Source organism: Rousettus aegyptiacus, unplaced genomic scaffold, assembly GCF_014176215.1.
Source record: "Rousettus aegyptiacus isolate mRouAeg1 unplaced genomic scaffold, mRouAeg1.p scaffold_m13_p_17, whole genome shotgun sequence".
Taxonomy (NCBI): domain Eukaryota; kingdom Metazoa; phylum Chordata; class Mammalia; order Chiroptera; family Pteropodidae; genus Rousettus; species Rousettus aegyptiacus.
In genome coordinates, this window is record NW_023416292.1 from 13,271,459 (window position 1) to 13,297,134 (window position 25,676).

At 38.0% G+C, this 25,676-nt stretch overlaps 1 protein-coding gene across 7 annotated transcripts in view; it reads left to right on the forward strand.

Annotated features, from left to right (window-relative positions):
• Positions 1 to 25,676, forward strand: part of NMNAT2 (nicotinamide nucleotide adenylyltransferase 2) — a 134,547-nt gene that overhangs the window by 8,164 nt on the left and 100,707 nt on the right. For 5 of the 7 annotated variants that reach the window (XM_036234530.1, XM_036234533.1, XM_036234532.1 and 2 more), the window contains one exon: positions 20,032 to 20,176. In XM_036234530.1, coding sequence (XP_036090423.1) covers positions 20,032 to 20,176 — 145 coding nt within the window. Of the gene's footprint in view, positions 1 to 15,184; positions 15,437 to 19,862; positions 20,177 to 25,676 lie in introns of those variants that run through there. The other 2 variants (XM_016145590.2, XM_036234535.1) reach the window with 2 other exon arrangements.

A 25,676-nucleotide genomic window follows, 5' to 3' on the forward strand; every position in this document is an offset into this window, starting at 1 on the left:
TTTTTACATCCTGGTGATTGAAAAGAAAGACCTTATAGGCAATTCCTAAGGTATTGCCTGAGGCTTACTGTAATGTAGTATCAGGTACTGCTACTTTTGTACAGACAAAAACTGATGAGGGTGATCGATTTTGGATACAGCATTACTGACCCTCTGGTAATTTTGGATCTCCTGGGAACCATCACAGCCTGAAAGATGGAATGCCCTAGATGGGATTCGCAAAAGAATCATCTTAAGTAATAAGTCTAAAATGAAACCTTTACTTAACCTTTTTGCTTTCTCTTACCCTTATAATTCTCTTCTCCTCTTACCTCAACTTTAGGTCACACCCGACCCCTCCCAGTGTTATAACCTGCATTTATTTCCTCATTTCTCTGGAATGTAACTTGTCAAGAACATCAACATCTTTTTTTTTTCCCCTATTTATGGGTGAGAAGGAAAAAGAGGCAGGAAAACAGAATTGAGAAGGAGCAAGGAAAGAGTAGGGAAAGAATAAGAAAAAGAAAACCATGAAGTCCGAAGGAAGAGAAAGACGTAATAGGTGAGCAAGGAAGCACTGTCTGGTGGTAGTAATAGTGGTTAAACACCTACCTATTAGAATCTGCTTTCCATGAGAGGTATCGAGAAGGGCCTAGATCCCCATTTTGTCTTAAAAATAAGAAATGGACTTGATGACCCCTGAAATATGCTTCCAGACTCAGTGATCTCTGTCTTCTCAAGGGGCATCTTGGTTCTTGCTGCCTCTAATCTGTGACAATTGGAGATGATTCCATTTAACGATATGGTTCAGGGAGGCTGGTATATACCATGAGAAACTTTGAATTGACCTTTTAAAGGCTAATATTCTCAGAAACAAAATGTGTCACTTGAATTTGACCTGTGGGTACAAAATATAAAGTCATCCTACTGTTGTTACCTGTTTTGGTAAAAGTGAAAACACCATTTAAAACAAACCAATAAGAAACAGTGCAGTCCAGACAGTTGTTAACTTCTGTATACGCTGAAGAAAATCCTCTTTTACCTCTCACGTGACCTCAAGATAACCAGAAACCTTCTAAGTGAATCTAACAATCTAAGTTCTCATTCGTTCAAACCTGATGTTCCCTTGGGCAATACTACTCATGTTTTCTTTACTGAAACTTTTTACCTTGAATCCAGTGACATTTTAATTTTTTTTCTATTACTTTAACCCTGTTTTTAATTCATTATACTATTGTGGCTCTAGTAATACTTAATAAAAGCTTGACTATAAAAATTCCTTAAATGGAAATATAATGACAGTACTTCATCACTTATTGGATGTGAAGGAGAGATAGAAATCAAGGAGACCCCCAGGTTCCTGCATGGGAAACTGGATGAAAATAGAGAACATAGGAGAAAAAATCGTTTGGAGAGACATATAAATGCGGAGATAGTAAATTTGTTTTGGACGCGTCGAACTGCGGTTGTTTGGGGTTGAGAGAACGTGTAGATATGAACTTGAGAGCAATCCGAGCTAGAGTTGTACATTCAGGAGTCATCAGTATATAGATGGTAATTCAAGATACTTGAGCCGTTTCAGAAAGCTTGCCTGTAAGACGAAAGTTATAAGAAGTTTTGTCTTATAAGGCAGTGAGAGGCTTCAACAGGAAAGGATCAGGATACAAAAATAATATTCTCTCTTTCTGAAACTACAAATTAGATGCATCTTTCTTGTGTTCTGTCTATGTGTTGTTGTATAACAAACCACTCCAAAACATAATGGTATGAAATAGTAACTATTTTATTGTACTCATAAATTCTGTATGATAGGGATTCGGGTAGGTACTTGGAGAGCTTGACTGCTTCATGATGTCCGGAGTGTCAGATGAGAAGATTTTAACACCTAATGCCTACTTGAGTGGTTGAGTATTTTTTTTTCACTCACCTGTCTAGGCTACAGAGACAAAGACTGGACACCACTTACAATGACTTCGCCACGTGGTTTGGATATCCTCACATCATAGTGGCCTCAGGGTAATCTGACTACTTACATGGCAGCCAAGGGCTTCAATAGTGACTATTCCAAAGACAAAGCAGAAGCTACATGCACTTTTATTGGCTAGCCTCAGAAATCACATAATGTCATTTCCACCTTAGTCACAAACCTGCCCAAATTGGGGAATACAGAGGCTAGCCCCATCTCTTAATGGGAGGAGTAGCAAAAAACTTGTGGCCATAATTTAAAACTGCCACAATATATCTTCTCCTTTGCATTGTGCTGTATCTGTATAAATTTCTTATTATAATTTCAATTCAGTAATTTTTTTTTAATTAAATAGATGGGAGAGCTCCCTTCACAGTGTATATGTGTATCGATTCACCACAATGTACACTTTAAATAGCTTACATTTTTGTCTTTACTTCTAATAAACCTGAAAAAAAATTCATTCCTTACTTTAACCAGTTTAGAATTTGTCTTATTATTGGTTATTTTTTTATCACAGTGTCTTTTTTCTATTCAGTTATTTTCATATTTATCTTTTCTTTATATCTTCTGTGTTTGTTTCTTAAGCTTTGATTATTTAGATATTTTATTTCTTTATCTTTTTAAATCTATCTATTTTAAAGTCATTTAAAGACTGCTTTCCAATCTGGACTTCTGTTCCAGTAGAAATGGATCATCCTGAAGAAATAGAAGATTTCTGTAATATATTACATATACCCATATATAAAAACCCTCCACCTAATGAATATAGAATTCACATTCTTCTTAAACACACATCAAACATTTATGAAAATTTGACCACTTGTTAGGCTAGATATTTCAATGATACACTACAGTACAGATCACATTCTCAGATCAAAATTGAGTTAAATTAGAAATTCCCATGTTTAAAAACTTAAAAACACATTCCTAAATAACTCATTATTTAAATTTAAAATTGAAAACAATTTAGAAAAGAATAACAAAGAAAATATTTCATGGCAAAACTTGGGTAATGCAGGTAAGGCAGTCATCATAAGGAAATTTATGGCACTAAATACATGTATTAAAAATTACTTAGAGTGAGACAAACATTTATGCCAAGGAACTAGGAAATTAATAGCATCAACCTCTAAAATGTAGGTCGATGGATAAATTTTTAAGGCTGTTTAAGAGACCAATAAAATAAGCTGTCAAGCCCTATTGAAAATAAAATAGCATAATACGCAATATTAGAAATTCAAAGAAATTATAATTAAAGATACAGTAGAATTGAGATTGAGAATATCATTAGTTATACTATAAAATTTAGACTATGTCAGTAAATTGAAAACAGGTGAAACTAACAATTTACCAGGAAAATACAAATTAAAATTTTGACTCAAAAATAAATAGAAAATTTGAATAAATCAATCATTAACAAAAAAGATCAATAGTCAAAAGTCTCCCAATATCCTCCTCTTATCCTTCCCCCATCCCTTGCCAAAGAAACCATGCCAATATTGTCTTACAGGTAAGTTTTGCCAAATTTAATGGAGCAGACAATCCCATTTTATACAGATTGTTCCAGATAATGGGAGAAAAGGCAGCTTATTTTTTGAAGCTACTATAATCTCAATACCAAAATAAAACAAGAACTCCACAGGCAAAGAAAATTATAAATGAATATCATTTTTTTATACACTGATATAAAAATCCAAAATTATAAAATCAAATCCAACAGATTATACAGTATAAATATATCAAGCACAAATAAAGTTCACCTCAAATGTAAAGATGGTACTACAATTTAAAATCTATCTCTAACCTTACCAGATTAATGAAAAAACCCATATGCTTATCTCAATGAATACAAATAAAATAGAAAGTCAAGAACCATAATTAAAAACAAAATGTTTTAGCTGACAAAATATTAACGTGATGGGATTATACAGAGTCTATAACAATTAATTACGAGACTATAGAAGCATTCACATTAGGGTCAAGAACATGACAAGCCTGTTGCAACCTCTACAATTAAACATTATGCTCTAAGTTCTAGTCCTGTATTTAGAGAAAAAAAGGTATTCAGTGATTAGCAAAGAAGAGTACAAAATATTTGCAGACAACATCATTTTTAGTTGGATCGCCAAGAGGCTTTTCAAGAAAAAAAAAATAAACTAAGTGTTGACCAATGTTGCTAAATCATGATCAGTCTGAAAAGTCAAAAGTAATCCTAATATACCTGAGTAATAGGTAATCTATACACTTATGGGGGAGGGAATCCCAATTACAACTGCAACAGAAATAACAATACACCTAGGAATAAATCTGACAAAAATGTATTTTGGCAAAAATACAAAAGGGGGAGGGAGGAGATAATAATAAAAAGTACATAATTCTAAATATACAAAATAGAACTTCAACTCCATAAGAATTATGATTCTTCACAATTAAATGCAATTTCAATCAAAATCTCAAGATTTTTTTCTGACAAACCAATTCTAAATATATTAATTATTAAAAGAAAAGGTTTAAGAAGAGCCAAGACAATTCTAAAGAACCTGGAAAGTGTGATTTATCATCCCATATAGGAAGATTCCTTCTAGGAATTAGTATTATATTATAATAATTGTATTATAAAAAGGAACACTAAGGCACACATGAATATGGGCCCTTGACATATGATAGAAGAAACTTTACAAACCTGGTGAATTTAGGGGCCACTGACTTTCTGTACTGAAAAAACAAAACTAGATCCCTATCATACTTTATGCCAGCAGTTCTCAAAATTTTTCATCTCAGACTATTTTACACTTAAAAATTATTTAAGATCCCACAGAGTTTTTGTTTCTGAGGGTTATAGCTATTGATATTTGCCCTATTTTATGGTGTGAATGTTTGTGACCCTGCAAAATTCCTACATTGAAATCCTAGTCCCCAACGGTGATGACGTCAGTAGGTGTCATCACTTTGCACCTACTTTAAGAGGTGATCAGGTCATGAGGGTGGAGCCCTCATGAATGGGATTAGTGTTCCTATGAGAGACCCGATAGCCTCTAGAACTGTGAGTAATAAATTTCTGCTGTTTATAAGTTGCCCAATCAGTGATGACATCATCACATGTCTTGTAGCCTCTGGAAAATTCCAAGAGAAGGAGAGTGGAAAAAAAAAACAAATAATGTCTTAGTATTATTGCAAAAATAGTTTTGATCTTGCAAACCTGAAAGAGTCTTGGGACTCCCAGTTATTTCCTCACTGCAGCTTGAGAACTGCTGTTATAAATTAAACTCTGGATGAATTAAAGATCTAAATCTGGAACAAAATAACTATAACTATTAAAGAAATTATAGGTGAATACATTTCGATCACAGAGGAAGGAAGGAGTATTTAAATGTGACATCAAAAACACAAATTATGAGGGAAAAGCATAATGAATTTGAACACTGCAAATTTAGTAATTCTGTTTGATGAAATATCCCATAAACAATATATAAAGGAAAGCTACAGTCTGGGGTAAGATAATTGTAACATATATATCAAAGGCAAGATTCATATTTGGATAATATAAATTACTTTTATAAATAATAAAAAGACAAAAAGATTTAAAAAAATACACTCAACCTCCCTAGTAATTAGAAAAACGTAAATTAAAGCATCCATCAGATTGGGAGAAAATTCTGAATCTGGCAATACCAAGTGTTGGCTATTATATGAAAGTAGGAAATCTTACCTGCGCTGGTGGAAGTGCAAATTGGTACAACCACTTAGGAGAGAAATTTGGAAATAACTTTGTCCAGTTGAAAATACACACATTCTATGATCCGGAAACTCCACCTCTATATACATAATTCAGAAAAAAATATTGAAAAATGCATAAGAAAACATTTATTCATTCATTTACTGAATAAATATCAATTTCCTACCTGAACCAAGAATCATTCTAGGACTATGGGAATAAAAGGTGAACAAGACAGCTCTCATGAAACTGAGACAGTCTTGTGGGTAAATACACATATATGCACACACATCCAGGGAGTGATGAGTATCTTGAAGCAAAGATAAAGAGATGGCTGAAGGCGCCTTTTTAGGTAAGATGGACAGGGAAGGTCTCCCTGAGGTGAATTTGAGGACAGACTTAGAGAAATGAGGGAGCAAGCATGATAGACGTTTCAATTCTGAGAAAAGTACATTTCGGGCAAGTCGGTATGGCAAACGCAAATGCTCTCAGGCAGAAATGAGCTTGAAATGTTGAAAGAAAGAATGCCCATGAGACAAAGTGGAGTTGGTGAGTGGGTAAGGTATGAAGCTACTGTAGCAGTAGGAAAGAGATGTTGGTGGCTTGGACTCATTAGAAAGTGTTGAGAAGTGGTTGGATTCAGGATACAGAATAGACACTTTGGTGTGAGGTGTGAGAGAAAAGGTACAAGGATGGCTGAGGTTTTTGGCCAAGCACCTAAGCCTGGCTGCTGGTGATGCCATTTACTGAAATAGAGATAAAGGAGTTATGAGGACAAGGGATAGGAAGGGATAGCTATTACAATATTGTTTGTATTACTAAAACATTGGAAACATGATTGAATAGAGAACAGATGAACTATGGTATATGCATTCAATGAAATACTGTACAGAAATTAAAATAACTAATTGACTCTATATCAATACACAGATAAGTCTTAAAACATTCTGTAATATCAAGTTATAGCATATTCAGTATAAGCACTTTAAAAACAAATACCAGACTCTTCTGGTGACAAATCGCTTTTTCTCTATTACATACATATATATGTATATTATATAATATATAACATGTATCTATAGTATGTTGTGTGGTAGGTCAGCAGAGCCTCATTATAATGGTCCTTGCCTGTTACAGTCTATCCTTTAAGATTGCTCAATTAATGTACCAATCAGGGATTTTCTTTTGATACTCTATTAACTAGTTCTCTTAAAAGTTCATGTCCTTTAATGAGCAAACGGTGTTCTACGAAGTTTCTCTGAAGATCTTGTAATTGTTGTGTGAGTTGTGTGGGAAAAGAAAAAAGAAAAAAAGCTGCGTGAGATTAAAACACATGGATGGAATATCTAGGTATTAGTCATATGTGAATGAAGCTGCTCGTCTGTCAATCTCTCTCTGGTCACAGGGTCTGAGCTCACAGAGGAAGACTCTTGTATGTCTTACCTGTGTTAAGCAAGATCAGGAAATCGTTGAGGAGGAACTAGGTCAGCTGCCTTCCACTGCTTATCACAGTCATTAAAGCAAATTTCTTAGGCTTAGAAGTTACATGCCTTTTAAATGGATTCTCTTCTCTTTTTGTTCTCTTTTCTTCTATAAAAATCAGAAGGGCCTTTGCTAATCATTCCACTTTCAAGTAAGTTTATACATCATTGTGTGTCTGGGGGGGGCACTGATATTTCTCCACTTATTATTTTTTGGTTTGCATATCTAATCATTTATTGGACAAATGCTTCACATGTATAAGATTTTAAAATCCAGGCTGAGTACAAGATTTTAGAATCAAAATTAAGAACTTTGGAAAGAAACTAAACATGAAAAAGAATAGAAAATGTTAGAATATACTCCCCAATCCTCCTGCTGCTAGATCTTGGTCAGGGTGAAATCGCTATTCAGTGGTGAAGACCACATCCTGTTACCATGGAAATGACTGTACTGTCACAAATTTAGTACTGTGACTTCATGGTGAAGAACAGATGGTCTGGAATAGAATAAAGACCCAGGGTTAGCGAAATTGTTTGGGGAACGAGCCATCTTAGATCCTTTTTGGGAATCAGTAGGAATATAAACAATAAGCAAAAATTTCGCTGTAACTTCACAAAAGCCACTGAGCAAGAAGGAGCTTAGCCAAGGTAAAATGACAAAGGTCTTTTCTAATGAGAGACAAAAAAACATTTTTGCTGTAGGATGAAGCACAGGTAAGAATATGATACAGCTTGCAATAAGTCTCTATCACTTTTTCACCACCAGCCTCACACTTAATCGCTTTCGAAGTGAGTAATATCTAGAACCCTTTAGGCCAGCGGTTAGGCCCACATGTGCCACACTTTTTACACTGTCCAATTTTTAGGTATTCCTAGCTTCAGTGCTGGCTTGATTTCAGCCTCCTGGGTCATATATTTCCAAACAGCTTCCAGAACACAGGCTTGGATAGTTGGGCTGCTAGGGGGAGGGCCCACTGCTGTAGGGAGCGTGTCCATAGCTAACTCATCTCGCCCCTGTGTGGTCACAGTCCAGACTCAGTTTTCCAGCCATGTTGGCGCTCTGAAAATCAGTCTCTACTGATAGGACAATAAAAGCAAGGCATCCCCAGCAACTTGAAAATTGACCAAAAGCACTAACTTTTAGAACGATCAGTCTGGTATCTTTTTATCATGATTTCGGTCCCTTAAAGGCCAATGAAATTTCCCAAGCTCACAAATGCCACTAAAATCATTCATCCTTAGAAACACACTCGAGGCAAAGAGAGATTTCCTAGCACATTACCCTCTGGGTTTGATTATCAAGTAAATTAAGCAACAGAAGCTAATATTAGCTAGCAACTATAGTGTGGCAGCCTAAAATATTTTTTTTTGTTTTGAAATAACTAGATTTACAAAAGAGTTGCAAAGACAGTGCAGAGAGCTCATCCAGGAAGCTCATCCAGCCTCCCCTAATAGTAACATGTTATAGAACCGCAGTATAATGATTGACACTGTGAAATTAACACTGATACAATACTATTAACTAAACTACAGACTTCATTATGATGTCACCAGTTTGTCCATTAATGTCTGTCATTGGTTCCAAGGTCCAATCCATGTCACATTTAGTCATCACGTCTAAGTGCCCTTCAGCCTGTGATAGTTTCTCAGTCTTTCCTTGTTTCTTAGGTCCTTGACAATTTTGAGTACTAGTCAGGTCTATTGTAGAATAATCCCAAATTGATTTTTTTTCTGATGTTTTCTCATGATTAGACTGAATTCATGGATTTTTGGAAATGATTACATTGGTGATATACCCTTCTCATCGCATCATGTCAGTAGTACATGATATCGATATAACTTATTACTGATGATATTAACTTTGAGCACTTGGATAAGTTGGTGTATTCCAAGTTTCTGTAGTTTAAAGGTCCTATTTTTCCCTTTCTATCTTCTATTCGTTAGAAGAAGTCAGTAAGTCCAATCCTTACTCAAAGAGAAGGGAATTAGACTTCACCTCCTGGGAGGATGATTATCCAAGACTTTGTGGACATAGGTTTAAACCACCACAATAATTAATAAGTATTATTTTGGTGAGATACTTTGAGGCTATGCAAATATTTTGTTTCTCCTTAGTTTCCCCTAATTTGAGGGAATCTGGCTTGCAGTTATCACCATGGTGCTCAAATGGTAATTTTCAATTTCCCTGATTCCTTCTGCACTTGTTTGGAATTCTTTATAAAGTAGATTAAGCCCACTCCCCTCTAGTTGACTTATCTATGTCAGTATAAACTCATGGATAACTATTTTCTTCTTTGAATTATAATTCAATGCTATAATTATTTTGTTGTTCAAATCATTCCAGCTTTGGCCATGGAAATGGTTTTAGGTTGGCTTCTGTGTCCTTTTGATATGCCCTATGCAGGAGTTAACATCGCAGGCGAGCAGCTGCTGTCTTTAGAAGGGCCTGCTTGCAAAGTTGCCCTTGACTGGCATCTGGGGACCTGGCTTACAAAGAGTTCCCCACACCAATATGGAAAGGTCCCCATACCAGGAAGGTTGGTTTGCCCACTTAAAGGCACCAAACACCTGCTTCCTTCTGAGTTTCTGGAATTTTGGCAGTTGCAGGGCAAGGAATGCCTACATGACTAGACCTCCCCCTCAAAACCCTAAACTCTGAGTTTCCAATGGGCTTCTCTAGGAGAAACATTACACATGTGCATTGCATTTGCCCTGGTAGAAAAGGTCACATACCTGGAATGTCCCCTCCTGGGCTGGGAGGGGAAGTATAGAAAGCCTGTAGGTAGATTTCTCTGGACTCTGCCCAATGTGTCCTTTTCCCTTAATGATCTGCTGTGTAGTCTTATTGTGTCATTGAAAAAAAATTAGCCATTAATGCAATGATATGCTGAGCCCTGTGAATCCTAGCATAGCACAGAATGTGTGATCTTGTAATAATCTTGAATATGCCCCAAACGCGCCCTATCTCTTTCTTATTCGTTCATTCATTCATTCACCCATTCATTTATTCATTTATTTAGCATTCCCTTACTTTATGGCACTATAAGAAGCTCCAGACTTGTATTTTCCTTGTCCCAATTATAGAATCAGCCATTTCTTCAAGGAGCCTTGGTTTCTTTTATTGGAGGATGATATTTAGAGAGCACAATCTGGGTGCTAATGGCTAATGGAGTGTCATTGCTTCTAAGCCCTTTTAGCAGATAAACAAGGGAACGCGTGTGTGTTTACTAATGCACATACACACAAATCTATATTTATTTCTGTCCTTTGCACCTGTGTATACAAATACGCGTAGTAAATTAATAAGATTATAGTCAACTTTAATCTAGAACCACAAGGTATGGTCTAGCCATCTCTGCTTATTTGTAACTTCTTTCTTTGACAATTAGAAATCTGGCTTCCATTAGCTACAATTTATTTACTGATTCGTTCCACCCTAGTATCCATGCAAAGTAGTTTCAGAATTGCTAATTTATACTCCTATGAGAGACAAATTTACCAGCTAAACTAAAGCATTTATATACGGTTGCTTTTGCTTTAGCCCTAGGGTAGCCAGTCAAAACACGTTTACAAAGTCACTTAGGTCAGCTCACTCTTCCCCTCCCATTTCAGTTAGGTTAGGTTTATTTATTAGTCTGTATTCCATCCTGGGATTCCCCCACCCCCCACCCCCACACATTCTGGTTGATTTTTAAAATTTGCATATAACAAATTTTACTCTAATAATAATTTTACAATAAGCTTTACAGTAAAATGTTAGGTATCCCATTCTATGGGTGTTGAGAAATGCCTACAGTCTTGTACCCGCCACCACAGTACCATACGGAACATTTCTGTTACCTAAAATTTGCCTCGTGCCTCTCGTTTGGAGTCAACCTCTTCCCAACTCCCGGAAATCATTGATCTGTGTTTTCTGTCTCTATAGATTTGCCTTTTATGGAATACCATATAAATAGAATCGTACAGTATGTTTTTAGGTCTGGATTTTTTCACTTAATGAATACATTTAAGGTTCACCTATTTTTGTGTGTGTAAATCAATAGTTCATTTTTAATTTTTAAATGCTAGATAGTATTTCATCGTATGGATATATTACAATTTATTATTCTATTCACCACTTGAGGACATTTCAGTTGCTTCCAGTTTTGGGTGATTTAAATAAAGCTATAAATATTAATTTATAGGTGTCTATATATATGTTTTCAATTCACTCTCATGATTGCTTAAGATTGCGATTGCTGGGCCACATCTTTAACTTTGTTAAGACACAGCCCAACTAGCTACACCATTTTGTATTTCCACAAGCAACAACCGAGAGTGCTTGTTGCTGCACATTTTAACATGATTTGGAATTATCAATTAAAAAAAATATATTTTTAGCTTTTTTAATAAGTATGTAGAGGTATCTTATTGTGGTTTTCATTTGTAGTTTTCTAATGATTGCTGACTTAGAACATCTTTTCATGTGCTTATTTGCCATTTGTATATTTTCTTTGGCAAAATATCATCTTTTTTTAATTGGATTGTTTGTTTTCTTGTTGAGTTATAAGAGTTCTTTATATTTGGCTACAAGTCCTTAGGACATGTGATTTGCAAATATTTTCCCCAACTCCATAGCTTTTCTTATCATTCTCTTAACCATGGTTTTTTTTTTTTGTTGTTGTTGTTGTTTGGAAAAACCAGAGTTTTTAATTTTGATAAGTCCATTGATCATTTTTTTTTATTTTATGGATTGTGATTTTGGTGTCATAACTAAAAACTTATCACAGAACCCAAAGTGATGCAAATTTCTGTTTTCTTCTAGCAGCTTGATATTTCTACATTTTACATTGAGGTGTAAGATCTACTTGAGTTAATTTTTGCATAAGGTGTGAAATGTGCCAGGGTTCTTTTATTTCTTTTTCATTTTCTTTTTGCATATATATGTTTAATTGTTTTAGCACCATTTGTTGAAAAGATTATACCTTATCCATTACATTGACATTGTACCATGTCAAAAACCCGTGGACAATATTTCAGTGAATCTATTTCCGGGCTGTTCCCATTGATCTGTGTGTCTATCATTCCGTTACTGCCACCGTGTCTTGATGACTATAGCTTCATCATAAATCTTAAAATCGATTAGCATGACTCCTCTAACTTTATATAAGTATATGTAACTTTATATTTACTTTATATAGGTAAAGTATATGTAATGTTTTGCTATACAAATATATGTATTTTGTATAAATAAATACGTAATTCTGAGTCTAGTTTTAACATCTATATCATATTTGGGTCTATTGATTGCTTTGTCGGTTCAGGCTGTCAGCCTAGATATTTTAAATGCACTATTTCAAAGTTTTCAAATGCATCTAAGAGTTCAAAGTAGTTTTTTCTTTTTTTAATTCTGTGTATACATTTAATGATCGTCTAATATAAGGTTATTCTGGCTCTTATCAGACAGTGTTAGTGTTATGTTTGTTTCTAGTTCAGTGCATACCAATGAATACCTTAAGTAGCAGCATATAATGTTTAATGAGTGGAAAAGCATGTCAGACTCCTGTTAATTTGCATATCTTGAAGTCAAGTGATAATTGTCCTGCCTGTATTTCTGTACTCATGTTGATCAGTTTCCCAGTTATGTAGACAAAACTGAGCTTTTGCCATGATAATATTAATTGGAAAGATATTTTCATAGAAAATAACTTTGGCTTAAGCTATTTAATAACTTGAAATTTTGATTTATATGTCAAAAATGACATAGTGCCAGCTAATGAGTAGGAGCTGACCTAATATATACATTTTTTATTTGCATCAAATGAAGACTAAATAATGACATACTAGCTATATAAAAGAAGTGCTTCTAGCAGTTAAAGAAGAGAGTGAGAGAATTAAAATATCTACACCATAACACTTTCATATTGTAAGCAAATAAGCAAATATATCGTTTCGATATTTTCTTTTTCAGCCCAGTTTTAACAGATTATTAATGAAGTGTGGTATCATAAACTTAAAAAAGTATTTTGTACTAACTAGTATTTTTTCCCAGAATTACATTTTAGGGTACATATTGAATAATGGACAATCCAATATTGGATTTGGAGTCCAAAACAAATTCATTATTTAAAATAAAAAGCAATAACAACAGCTCGAATTTTAGGCAGTCTCGAAATCAAATTAAATTAACAAGTGACAGAAGCAAAAGGAGCTCTCCTGCCCTCTTTCCCTTATTTAGATTTAGCAGCTTCAATCTGAGCCCTCTCGACAGACAGACGCGGCCCTCCCATGTACCGTAGGGAGGCAAACCTGGCACAGGAAGTAAGTGGGACCTGAAATCCATCTTTTCTAATTTACACGGAGCTGTCAAGTGGGGTATTGGTAGCCCTTGTTTAAGAATCCTTTCCTTTTCCAGGTCTGTTGTATTAGCAAAGTTACGTATAGCTGCAAGTCACAGAACATGTGAAAAGAGTGGCTTGCGCAGTTAACACATTTATCTGGAGGTAGATGGTTCTAGGGTCGGGAAGTGGCTTGATGATGCCATTAAAGACCTTTTTTTTTTCTTTTCTTTTAATTCTTCCACTCTGACATCCTTGAGTATTGACTTCATCCTCAGATGGTCATATCATGGTAACAAAATTGCTGCTGCAGGTCCAAGATCACATCTCCACACAATTGTCTTAAACGCCCACCTCTGTTTTTATTAGGAATACAAATCATTCTTGGAAGTAAATCCTTCCTCCCACCCCATCCAACTTACCCTCATGTATCACGCTGGCTTCAAAGAGAACATGTCACAGTCGGCCACTAAAGAAGTTACTTATCCATCACATTGTGAAATTGCCTCCTTTTAGGTAGCATATTTAATGTTAATTCATATTATGGCTCCCGCATTTTTCCAGAGTGGCTGAGAAAGAACAAAAAAAGACACCTCCTCCTCTGGGGAAAGCAAGGATCTTCATGACTTGGCCGTATGGGCTTTGTGTTCAGATTTAAAATAGCATGCCTCTTGTCCTTGACAGTCTGAATTCCTTAGTTATTCCTCATTCTTAAGCCAAAGTCATTTCTGTAGCCAGCAGCATGGAATAGGACACTGGAATTTGGAATCAGGTTTCTGAACCAGCCAGTTACTAGCTGCAGCCTTGAGGAAGTCACTTAAACTCCCTGAGCCTTGCTTTCTTACCTCTTATGAAAAATCCACAGCAGGGCCTGCAAACACTTAGCTCACAGAATCATTATTGGAAAGATGAAATAGAGCACTGTGGACTCTGCATGACTCTACTCATGTAAATAATTGTTGGATCAAGTTCTTAATAATAATAACAACTAACTATTAATCCCAACTCTGCTCTGCTATTCCCTTGTAGAACCCTAGGGTTCTCTGCTCATCTTTCTCTCTCTCTTTTCCTAGTCATCAGCTATCATTCTGCTTGATTTATCCTTCCCACCATCTCCCTTCCCCTACTCCTGAAACACGCACAACCTATAATTCTTTCTATAATTATTCTAATTCCTGTCAATCAGTTTCTTATTCATTGCATATTTACATTTTCAAAATAACTGCATTTACATATAATTTGCTCTTGCCTAACAAAAAGTAGGTACAGTTAGATACAGCATTTAAGGGGGTGTGTCAGTTAGGTTTCAATTCAGGAAACAGAAACAACTCTAGGTGTTTCAAGCAGAAAGAGATTAAAAACAAGGAACTAAGTGCTTACATAATTCATTGGAAGAGCTAAACCAACTGAAGTCAGGGGCCACCAGTAGGCTCTAGTTTTCAAGGGCACACCAGGACAACCGTAGTCCAGAGGTCAGCTGCCAAACGGTCTCTCAACAGCCATGACTTTGGTGTCTAGAATTTGGGGACTACCGGAAGGTGGGTTTTGACTCTAAACACATATCAGGAGTGTTGCTTAGCAGCCAGAACAAAGGCAAGATGACTTTACACTCATTTCGGCCTTCCAAATCTCACACAAGGGCAACACCCTGGTAAAATTTAATTAGTATCCAGCAATCGCTAGCTGCAAGAGAATCTGATAAATGTGATTTTTACCTTTCTAGGCCCTAGCGTTCAAGAATATGCATAGAAGGGTTTTGGAATGGATGCCTACTTCCAGCTGGTGATAAGCTGCTCAGAGGAGTGACTTGACTTCTTAGGAAAAGAATGCAGCCGTGGTCCAAAAGAGAGCCTGAGAGGAGAGGGGAAGAAGAGCAGCGCGCCCTGCACATGCAAACTAATGCAGAGGCAGACCTCAGTCTGGCCCATGAACTCCAGGAGGCAATATCCCTCTGCCCTTATCATCCTAGGGCCAGGTACCAGGCAGCTGGGAACCACCCCTATAGCCCAAAGCCCTCCAGAATTATTCATATTAGCCAATCCTAAACTGTTTACCCTGCCCTGTCTTTCCTTTCCTGTGGAAACCCAGATAAACCCATGGCCTAAGCCCTCCCTCCACTCCTGTCTTCTGCCTCCTGACCACCGTGGAGCTCTTTCATGTTGCCCCGCATAAAGTAGCATGCCTCCCGGCTCCTGTTATCCTCACGTGGCCTGTGAGGATAATGAACTTTGCTTTCCTGAGCCTCTGCTGGGCCTCCTCTTGTAGCCCCACTTGGCTGACCATGTCATAAAAGAACCCCAAACTATTTCCCAATCACATAAATCAATAATTCTCTATTTGGCTTAAGCTAGTTTAAATGCCTGCTCTAGATTTCTGAAATAGTCCCGAGTAATATAAGCAACTTAAAAAGTCTAAGACTATATAGCTAGCAACCTCGAGCAACCTCAGTTCCAGCAACAGAATGAATATGGGTTGTGAAGAGTACAGCTTGTGGGTCCAAATGGTGCAAATTTTTCTTATGCTTTTATTTCCTCTGAAATTAGTTATTACTGACAACTATTTAGAGTAGCACAGCTGCACTACTGTTATTTTCTACATCTCATAAATTGGGGGAGTCACAAGATTAAAACAATTCTAAGTTATATCTGGCTTAACGAAATTGTGAGATATTGACATAATGAAAAAAATTGTATTTTAAGTTCCTTATTCTTTATTTAACACTCCCTTGAGCCAACTATGTTTTTCGTTTGGGTGACTTAAAAGTGGGAAGCAGAGATATTTTCAGATGTCATTTCAGGGAATAATTTTACTTCTTATCAATTATACTTCTTTCTAAGTCTGTTAGAACTGATTTTCCTATTTCTTTCTGCTCTTGGGAGAACTTTATAAGTAGTGAGCTCTTCGGTCTGAAAATGAAAATAATGATTTGCGCGCACACCTCCCCCCAGTATCTGAAAGAAACCGTAATGAATAAACCAGCACATATCTGAGTTAGTGCTGCTTGGTTGTAAAGACTCGCTTCCTTTTTTCCTTCCACTGTGGTGCTACCAGTATTGCCATGTTTATAATTGACAACCAGGTTTTACATTTTGGAAACATCTTTCATTTGTGAAATATGATTTGAATAATCAGAGAAATTATAAATCTATGTGAGATTTGGCATATTTAGGGCTGAGAGAAGGAGGACCTTGATCTAGGGACATTCTTCACAGATGCAAAAATATTTGCTTGTGGGGAAGATGGGAGAGTAATGCCAACCATTTCGGCTGTATTCATGAAGATGTTGAACCCGAAGAGAAGTGGAGAAAGCGAAGGAGGGAGAACTATGCAAATGTAGAGAACAGTAGTGAGTCTCAAAGAGTCCTGATTTTCTCAGAATAACATTTTTTACCAGGAGAACATAAAATATTCAATATCTGACTTAATTCCAGGAACAAAGGAAGCCACATCTACGTGTGTACCTTTTCGCTCTTTCTGTAAAGTATGATCCCTGATATTTTTTAGAACCCAGTTAAGTAAACATGCGATGGTTTTACCCTGATTTGTGATGCAAATAGATGATTAAGCAGGACTAGGTAAATAGGGAGATAAGTGAGCATACATACCCACACTGCTAGACTTTACATATGCACATTTCAAATCAGACCCAATAGACACTTAAGCCTGCTCATCAGAACAGATATTTACAGTAGAGGAAGTTCTAGGTCAGACTCTGCTTTGAGCCATTTGGAAACTGAATTGGCTGTAGCAGATTGCAAGTGGGAGAATGGCTCTGGATCCTTTTCAGCCTAAAGCAATTACCCAGCTGTTGGAAAGTTGAAATATTAGACCAAATTATATTACCTAAGTTAAAATAAGCACCCCTGAGAATAGCTCACTATATATATTAAGGTGCATGTATTATGTAAGAGTTGACATTCCTATTTCTATACCTTATGAGCCAGCCTTGAAATCTTAAATGAAAATAAATTCGTTGTTAGTATGTTTTTGACTATTTGTTTTCATTGGTTGATATAAACACTATTAGCATATTCCCAAAGCCTTTACCCTCTAAGATTGGAACTTCCAGAAACATTCTCAACAAAGCTATTAGTAGAGAAACCTAAACGCTTAAAAAAGAAAAAAAAAGTGTCTTGTATGTAACAACTATGGAGTTTGACCTAAAGCCGATAATGTGCTTTAAAAAAGTCATTTACTCACAAATGGTAACAGTACAGCACACAGGGAACATAATATAGCATTTCCAGTTGATGAAATAAATTCTTAGCAGTAAATGACTTGCCCAAAGCCATACAATTAGCAAGTGACATATTCCTTCACTTCCTTCAGGCCCATGCTCAGATACATTCCTATCAGAGGGGCCATCCCTGATCACTTTAAATAAAGGAGGGTTTCCCTTTCATTTTCATCTTACCCTGCTTTTCATTATGGTATATATCTATTACCATTAGGCTTATGGTCTATTTTCCCCTCTCTGTATTCAACCAGAAGCTTTGTTTTGTGCACAGCCCCTAACTCAAGTGCCTGGCACATGGTAGACCTCAATAAACATTTATTGGTTAACTATAATTATGTTACTTGTCCAGCCAGTGTCAGAGTTTTATACCAAAGTCAGCCTCCTTTCAGCATTTTACTCTTTCTACCCTACTAATCTGCATCCCATGTCAGAGAAGATACAAACCCCATTATCAATATACATCAATTCTTAGGATTCTTGCATTTAAATTAGAAATTTTATGTATATTAGGGTTGATTTGCTACTCATCCTAATTTAACAAATATTTACTGTACACCTACTATGTGCTTTTGGATAAGAAGCAATGACGAACCTACTAATATAGGGTAGCAATTGATCCAAAAATCTTGAAGCTCAGGAAAGGTAAATATCTGTACCTATAGATCTCTACGTTCAGATTCTTTTGTACACCTAAGACTAATGCAATGTTTTATGTCAATGAAAACTCAATTTTTTAAAAAGGCCATTAAAAAGAGAAGAATGATTAGGTCTATCTCATGTATCAGAATAGAACTCTTAGTCACCCCTCAAACTTTCTTTTCCCATCTTAGTCTCAGTCCACTCATTTGCTTAAACCAAATTCCTAGACATTTTCCTAGATTTCTCTTTGCCTCATCCTCCAAATCCAATCTATCTGCAAAGACTACAAATTCTATTTACAAAACTTATCCTGAGATAAGTTTTCTTATCGACTTCACCTCTATAAATCCTAGTCCGAGGATCACTCCACTTGCTGAGGCTATAGAAGAATTCCCTAAATGCTTTCCTCCTTTGCCTTGCCGCTTTCCGCCCAGCAGCCAGAATGGTCTTAGAAAAGCGTCAACTACTCATCGCTTCCCTGCTTAAAAGCTTCGATGTGTGTGTGTTTTTTTTAATTCCTCTCTAAAGTATTTTACTTAGAAAACATCCAAACCCTACCCTGGCCTATGAGCCCTGCTTGATTAGGTCCTGATCACAAGCCCGATATTCTCTCTTACGGTTTTCCCCTTCGTTCATATATTCTAGTCGCACTGGCCTTCTTTCATTTCTATGAGCACAATAAATCCTTCCCTGTCCCAAAATATTTGTGCTCGGATCTCCTTGTCACTTAGGTCTCAGTTTAAATTTTATCTCCCCAGAGAGACCTCCTCTAACATCTTGATTTAAAGCGGTTCCCTTTCCTCCATTCATCCTTCATTATGTCAGAGTTGCGTTCGCTTATTGTGCTTTGCACAACTGCTATCTAATTTTTTCTTCTCCATTTGTTTATTGTCTATCGCCAGTAGAATGAATGTAAACTCAATAAAGACTTTGCTTTATCAGCCAGTTTATAACAGAGTCTAACACATGGTGAGCACTCAGGAAACACCCGAATGGCCAAATCCTTGCCTCACCTTTGATGGCTTATGTAAGATCACAATTGTTTTCTAATGTGGTTTTAGTAAATGCCCCATCCATGCTCTCCCAACTCTTGCTTCGACACACAAAAATAGACCAATATGCCAGGGAGAAGGATTGTGGTTACCCCTATTTCTTGGCAACCACTAGGCCAACATCTAGCTGGACTCAGTTCAAGAGTTCAACATCATCAGATAAGGGAGGAAAAAGAAAGGCAGAAATGAATATTCCTGAAATGAACAATTGTCATTTCTCACTTAAAAATTTGAGGAAGAAAACAGTTTTTAAAATCAAACTCTTTTGGAGTCGGAAATATTAGAGAGAAGGAGCTAAGAGAAGGAAGGAGTGGCACCATTCTGTAAGCGCTCTCGATTGTGTACTTGGGTTCCACGTTCTGTCTTGTAGACAAACACTAAGAAAGAGACTGAGATGGAGTGAGGTGGGTGGAGGCGAGAGAAAGGAAAGGTGGGGGACCAGGATAGGAGGCGCAAAAGAAGCTAGAAAGAAACGAGAAGAACGAGAAGAACGGAGCAGAGCAATACAAAAGCAGCCTCGGATCCCGCCGGAGCTGCAAGCGTTAAGGGGAGGCGGGGGATGACGCGGTTTGCGTCTGGAGCGGCTCCGTGGAGTCCACAGCATCCAACGCCGGAGCCTCGCCTTCCTTTCTCCTTCTGCAGACATATCGAGACACAAAAAGGAGGCGACCCCTGGATCAGCGCGAGGGCCCCACCCGCACCATGACCGAGACCACCAAAACCCATGTTATCTTGCTCGCCTGCGGCAGCTTCAATCCCATCACCAAAGGGCACATTCAGATGTTCGGTGAGTCCTCCCGCGCACCCCCGTAGGCTGCTTCCGCCTCTCTCGGTTCCCCGGCACCTGTGTTTTCCAGGGCGACTGAATGGGAAGGAGTGTGGCCCTTCGGAGGGGTGTTCTGGCTGAGCCCGCTGGTGGGAGGTCATCCCCTCTCTTTCCGGGCTCCCGGGAGGGGACGCGGACTGCGCTTTCGAAGCGTCACTCGCTCGGGCCAGACCCGGCTCTCGGGGGACCAAGAGGTTGGGGGGAGGGGCCGGAGGTGAGTGTTGGTTTGAGCCGGGTAGAAGGTCGAGGTTCGAGAACTGGGGTGCGGCTGTGCGGTGGTTCGGCTACTTGGCTGATGAGGATCGGGATGGGGGCAGAGGTTGGGGCGCCGAGAAGGGAGGAGGAAGGGGTTGGAGATAACGTGCTGTTTGTTTAGGATGGGCGAAAAGCTCGAAGGAGTTAAATGATGTATATGCATGGGAGACACGCGCACACACACACACACACATGCACACACGCTCGCACGCGCACACACACACACACACACACCCCAGTAACAGGGATGGGGCTTAAAGGGTTTTGCTGATGATTGGGACGGGCCAGGGACGAAATGTTTGAGAGTGGTGGACGGTGTTTTGCCCGCAGGAGGTGGATGGCTGAATGAATGGGGCGGGGAGGCTGGCCAGCTGGGGCCCGGCTGCCAGGACCTGCTGCCCAGGAAGGGGAGGGGGCGGGGCGGCCTCTGCGGGCGGCCCTTCCGGAGCCGGTGTGGATGGATCGCGACCAAGTTGACTGAGGCTCTGCCCAGGGTGGCGATGGCACCCGGGAGGGTTGCGGCGTGCCGAGCGTGTGTATGAATGTGCGTGTGCTTGTGAGGTGTGTGCGTCCGCGCGCGCGCGCAGGTTGGCGGGGGCGGGGAGGGGGGAAGAGCATCATCGCGCCGTTTGTTTCTTGGAGGTTTTGGGGCTTGGAGAGAGAGGGAGCGAGTGGGGGCTCCTGGATGCTAGTTAGCGATTAACAGGGGCAAAAAGGAAGGTGATCGACGCCAGTCGGAGACTTCGGGCCACCGGTGTGTAAACACCGCGGCTTCGCTGCCGCTCCGGTAGGACCCAAAGGCGCGGCGGCGTGCGTGTTTAGACCCTGTGGGAGACCGCGGAGGTCACTTTAGAAGCAGGATTGAGGAGAGGTTAGAAGTTGGGGGTGCTTTTTCTCTGGCACCGAGAAGAGGAGAATAAGTGGTCTGGGGATGGATGAGTGAAGATGCGAGGCCCTGACCGGGCCGGCCAGCACGGCGCTATCCAGAGGCGGCGGTGCTGAAACGCAGGGTGTGCCGGAGCTGGCTGCGGGCGCGCGTGCTTGCCGGGAGCTCACGCCGAGCTCTCCTAAGGGCTCTTTAATGAAAGCCACATCGTAACGGCAAAGACTGGGAGAGGCGTCTCACGCTAAGAATTTTCCCCTTTTAAACCTAAAAAGGTGCGTTGAACTGGGCCCACTTATTAAAAAGCTCAATTACTTTGAGCAGAGGGCAGATCAGGTAGGCACATTTATAGGGTCCAAGGAAGGAGACTGGAAGGTAGCTATCCCTTCATCACCATCCCTTCAGCTTTTAAAGGTGTTTTGTTAGGAGCTAATGCCAAATTACCTATTAAAGACTTTTTGCTAAACATCAGGGGTAGACCAGAGCATCTCATCAGTCTTCTAAGGAAATATCGGTGCCTTGGGAACACTCTACTTTCACTTTATTTTGATGCTGGTGTCTCCAGCTGTGTCCTTCTGTTCTTCTCTGTCCATATTCCTCTAGCCATCTTATGTCGATATACTGAATTCCTCTCAGTTGCCCAGATGGGAATGGACTTTATCTGGAACTCCTTGGCTCTAGGAATCTTTAGTGAGCCAGCAGGCACTCCTCCTTTCTTCCTGGGGCTAAGGATGCAAATTAATTCTGTTTGTTTTGGATTGCAAGATTTAGATTGGATAGATTTAGACTGAGAACCAAGGATTCTATCTTGCAGCTAGACTTTGGTAACAATCACAAAGGCTTTTATTTAGTTAATGCCGACCTGCCAATTCTCTATGAGTTTCAAGGATAAAATAGGTGGAAATAGGCATGGATTACAAACAGAGAGGTTTAGGCATAGAATGGGCGAAAGGAGAGTTTTGACAGTAGGGACTATATTCTCGTTATTAGAACTGAGGAGAAAGAGAGAATATCTGTCAATAAAGCCCTTGAGTGTCCATTGGTTATGTATAATCCAGAGAATAACATGAAAAGATATAGTATGCTCACTGTGGCTTTAAGGGTCTTATAACCCAGTGAAGGATTCGGCACATATACAGGTGAAAGAGAAAAAGAACACAAAATACATAGTAAACTATTTTTTTTGTAGAATCTCTTATGGCAATCTTTGAGCTCATGATTAATATTGTAATTTATTTTTGTAGTTACTGGTTTGCGAAGCCATTTCATATAAGCTACATCACACTGCTAATTACAAGCTGACAAGAAGAACATCATTATCTCCAATTTTACAAATAAGAAACTAATCTTTAGAGGCTAAGGGACTCTCTTAGGTGGCTTCAGTGACATGGGGAATGGGTGGCAGACCTGAGACTTGAAGCCCACATTCCTGATTCTGCTTTGCAGAGGCCCTTGTATTGTACCAATGGCAGGAACAAGTGTCCGCTAATCTTCTGACTGAATAATTCCATGAACTCTATTTCCTTCAAACATATACTAACAGATTAGAAGTAAATTGGCAATCAACTAAATGAGATTCCTAAATAAGCATTTCCTTAAGAGCTCTTTCTCATCTATAAAGAAATTAGTTATCCATGAACTATTTTCTCCTTTTATTAAATGACTTTAAAAATTTTCCTCCCCAATAATACGAAGTAATTAATGCAATAACATTACCAACTTTTTAAAAGATGCTTGAAATTTGAAATAAAAAAAAATTTAAAACACTGAAATGGAACTTGAAGTTAGACACTTTTAATAGAGTTTCTGTATTTTGAAATACAGTTGCTTACCAAAGGAAAAAAGAGAAAGACTATTAAAAAAAGAAAAGTGGTATTCAGAACTAAAAACTCACCATCTCTGTACAATGGTACTTGTACCATTCTCAATATTTGTAAAATACTTAAAATGAGTTTTTCCCTTTATTCTGAAAGGGGAGTTGATCTTACCCCTACTTGTGGCTATAGAAACATAGAAAAAAAATTGTGTGGAGATATTTGACAACTATATACTTAACTATAACTAAAATGTTTTCAGTGATGAATAAAAGGTTTTGATAAAGTAGACCAATAAACTAATGATGTTTTATTTTGTGGATCTGCCTCATTACATAAGAAGATAATGTGACACTAGTTTTTTTTTTTTTTTAACATATAAATTCTTAGTTATTAAGCATGTAGAGATCGTATTTCAGGGTAACTTTCTTTGTATTTATATTGCTATATTTGTCAAATCTGCCACTGGAAAATCAGATAGCAAGTTAAACAGAAAATAAGAAAGGACTGATCAGATTAGTTTTGTCATGAAAAAAATAAAGGAATTGAGGAACTTGATCACAGCAGAAATGTATCCTGTTTTTGCATAATTGCAAAATAACTGAACTTTCCAGTTTCTCTATTTCAAAATATTTTGCTTTGAATAATTGGGTCTCTAGAAAAGAGACATGATCCAATTCCGTTTCTCTTAAAGAGTAATGAAGGGGGCTCTCTCTACTTGTTGTGAAATTGGAAATGTAGCCCCTATTGCTACAGTGAGAAATCATAAGAAAACTGAATTTGAGTTGCTACTAATATAGAGAGAACTGTCAGAAATCGAGAAACTATTTAATATGCTTGAAATGCACATCTTTGCTCCATGATACTTGCTAAATAAATAAAAAAATAAGTTAATGTATAAAACCTTGTCTCAGGTAGAAGGATCAACCATGCACAAGGCCTGGGGGTGGTGAGAAAGAGAGCCAAGACATAGTATAGCTAAAGATAGTTCAAGATAGTTCAAGGAGGAGACGGATGAGAGGCAAAACTTGAGAGGCAGGTGGAAATCTGATCAATTATGAAGGCTTGTAAGTCATGTTAAGGAATTTAGATTTTCTCAAAAGTAGATGGATAATCTCTCTTCTGTCAGGCCGTAGTTGTGAAAGTAGTCTATGCATGACTGGGAAAGAGAATGAAAACCCAGTTTTGAAAGTGTTTCTTTTGAAAAAGATTAAAGTCTAAATTTTATAATTTCATTGTTCTCTAAACCACCAATACATGTTCTGTATGTAGTGGTTGCTTAATCAATATTTAATGAGACTTTGAAATATACACTATATAGTAGAGTTCTTATTCATTTTTAAAGAGTTTTCAAATCACCCTGAATTGCTCAAAAAGATCCTAAGGACACAAAGGAATGCATTTAATATTTTTCCACATCAGTTTTTTAAAAAAATAAAAAACAATACTCAACACACAAAATTTGGGTGATACGAAGACTTAAAATAGAGGAGGAGGTAGAAAAGGAGCGAGACTCAGAGGGTAGCCCCTGGAAGAGGTGGCAGCTAAATAGCTCTCTTTCCTACTCTTCCTCATGCCTAATATTGCCTCCCCATGGATAGTCCTGCTTCTACATCTTGACTTCAATTAATATTTGCCAGACAATAGGGGGATGTGAAGTACAGCTCCTAGAAAAGATGAAATACTTAGTGTTTCTCTTGTTCCAGTTTCTTAGATCAAAACCTAGAACTAATGCTTGATCCCTCTTTCTTTGCACATCTTATCTATGTCAGCAAATATTTTTAGATCTCTCTATCTTCAAAATATAACTAGAACCAACCACTTTTTTCCATCTATAACCCTGGTATCGGCTACTGGTATCTTTCATCCAAATTATTGCAGTAGCTTCTTAACCGATTTTCCTGCTTCTACCCTTGGCCCTAATATTCAATCTTCAACAAAATAGCCAAAGCGATACTTTTAAAATGAAAGCCAGACCTAAGTCACATCATTTTGCTCCTTTGTTCAAATTCCTCTATTGGTTCTCATTCTTATTCAGAATCAAAGTCATTATTATGGCCTACAAGGTCTCCACGATCTTCCATCTTTCCCTATTACCCTCCTCTTTCTACCTCATTTTTAGCCAATCTTACTTACATCCTCGCTTTGGCCTTAGGGTCTTTGTATTGACTGTTCCTTCTGCATAGACTGCCATTTCCCCAAGTCTCTCCACATCCAATTCACTCTCCTTCTCAAAGTCTTTGCCCAAGTGTAACCTTCTCATTGTCCCTATTGGTAGGCCCTATTCCCTGATCACATAATTTAAAGATGCAACTCACACACTCTAGTCCCCCTTATCCCGCGCTACTTCTATCTTTCCCCCTTACCTCTTATCACCTTTTTAACAAAGCATGTTATTTCCTTATTTGTCATGTTTATTATTTAATGTCTGTCTTCCCAGCTAGAATGTGAGCTCATCAAGGGGGTCTTCATTTATTCTGCTCACTAATGTGTCTCAGGCTCCCAAAAC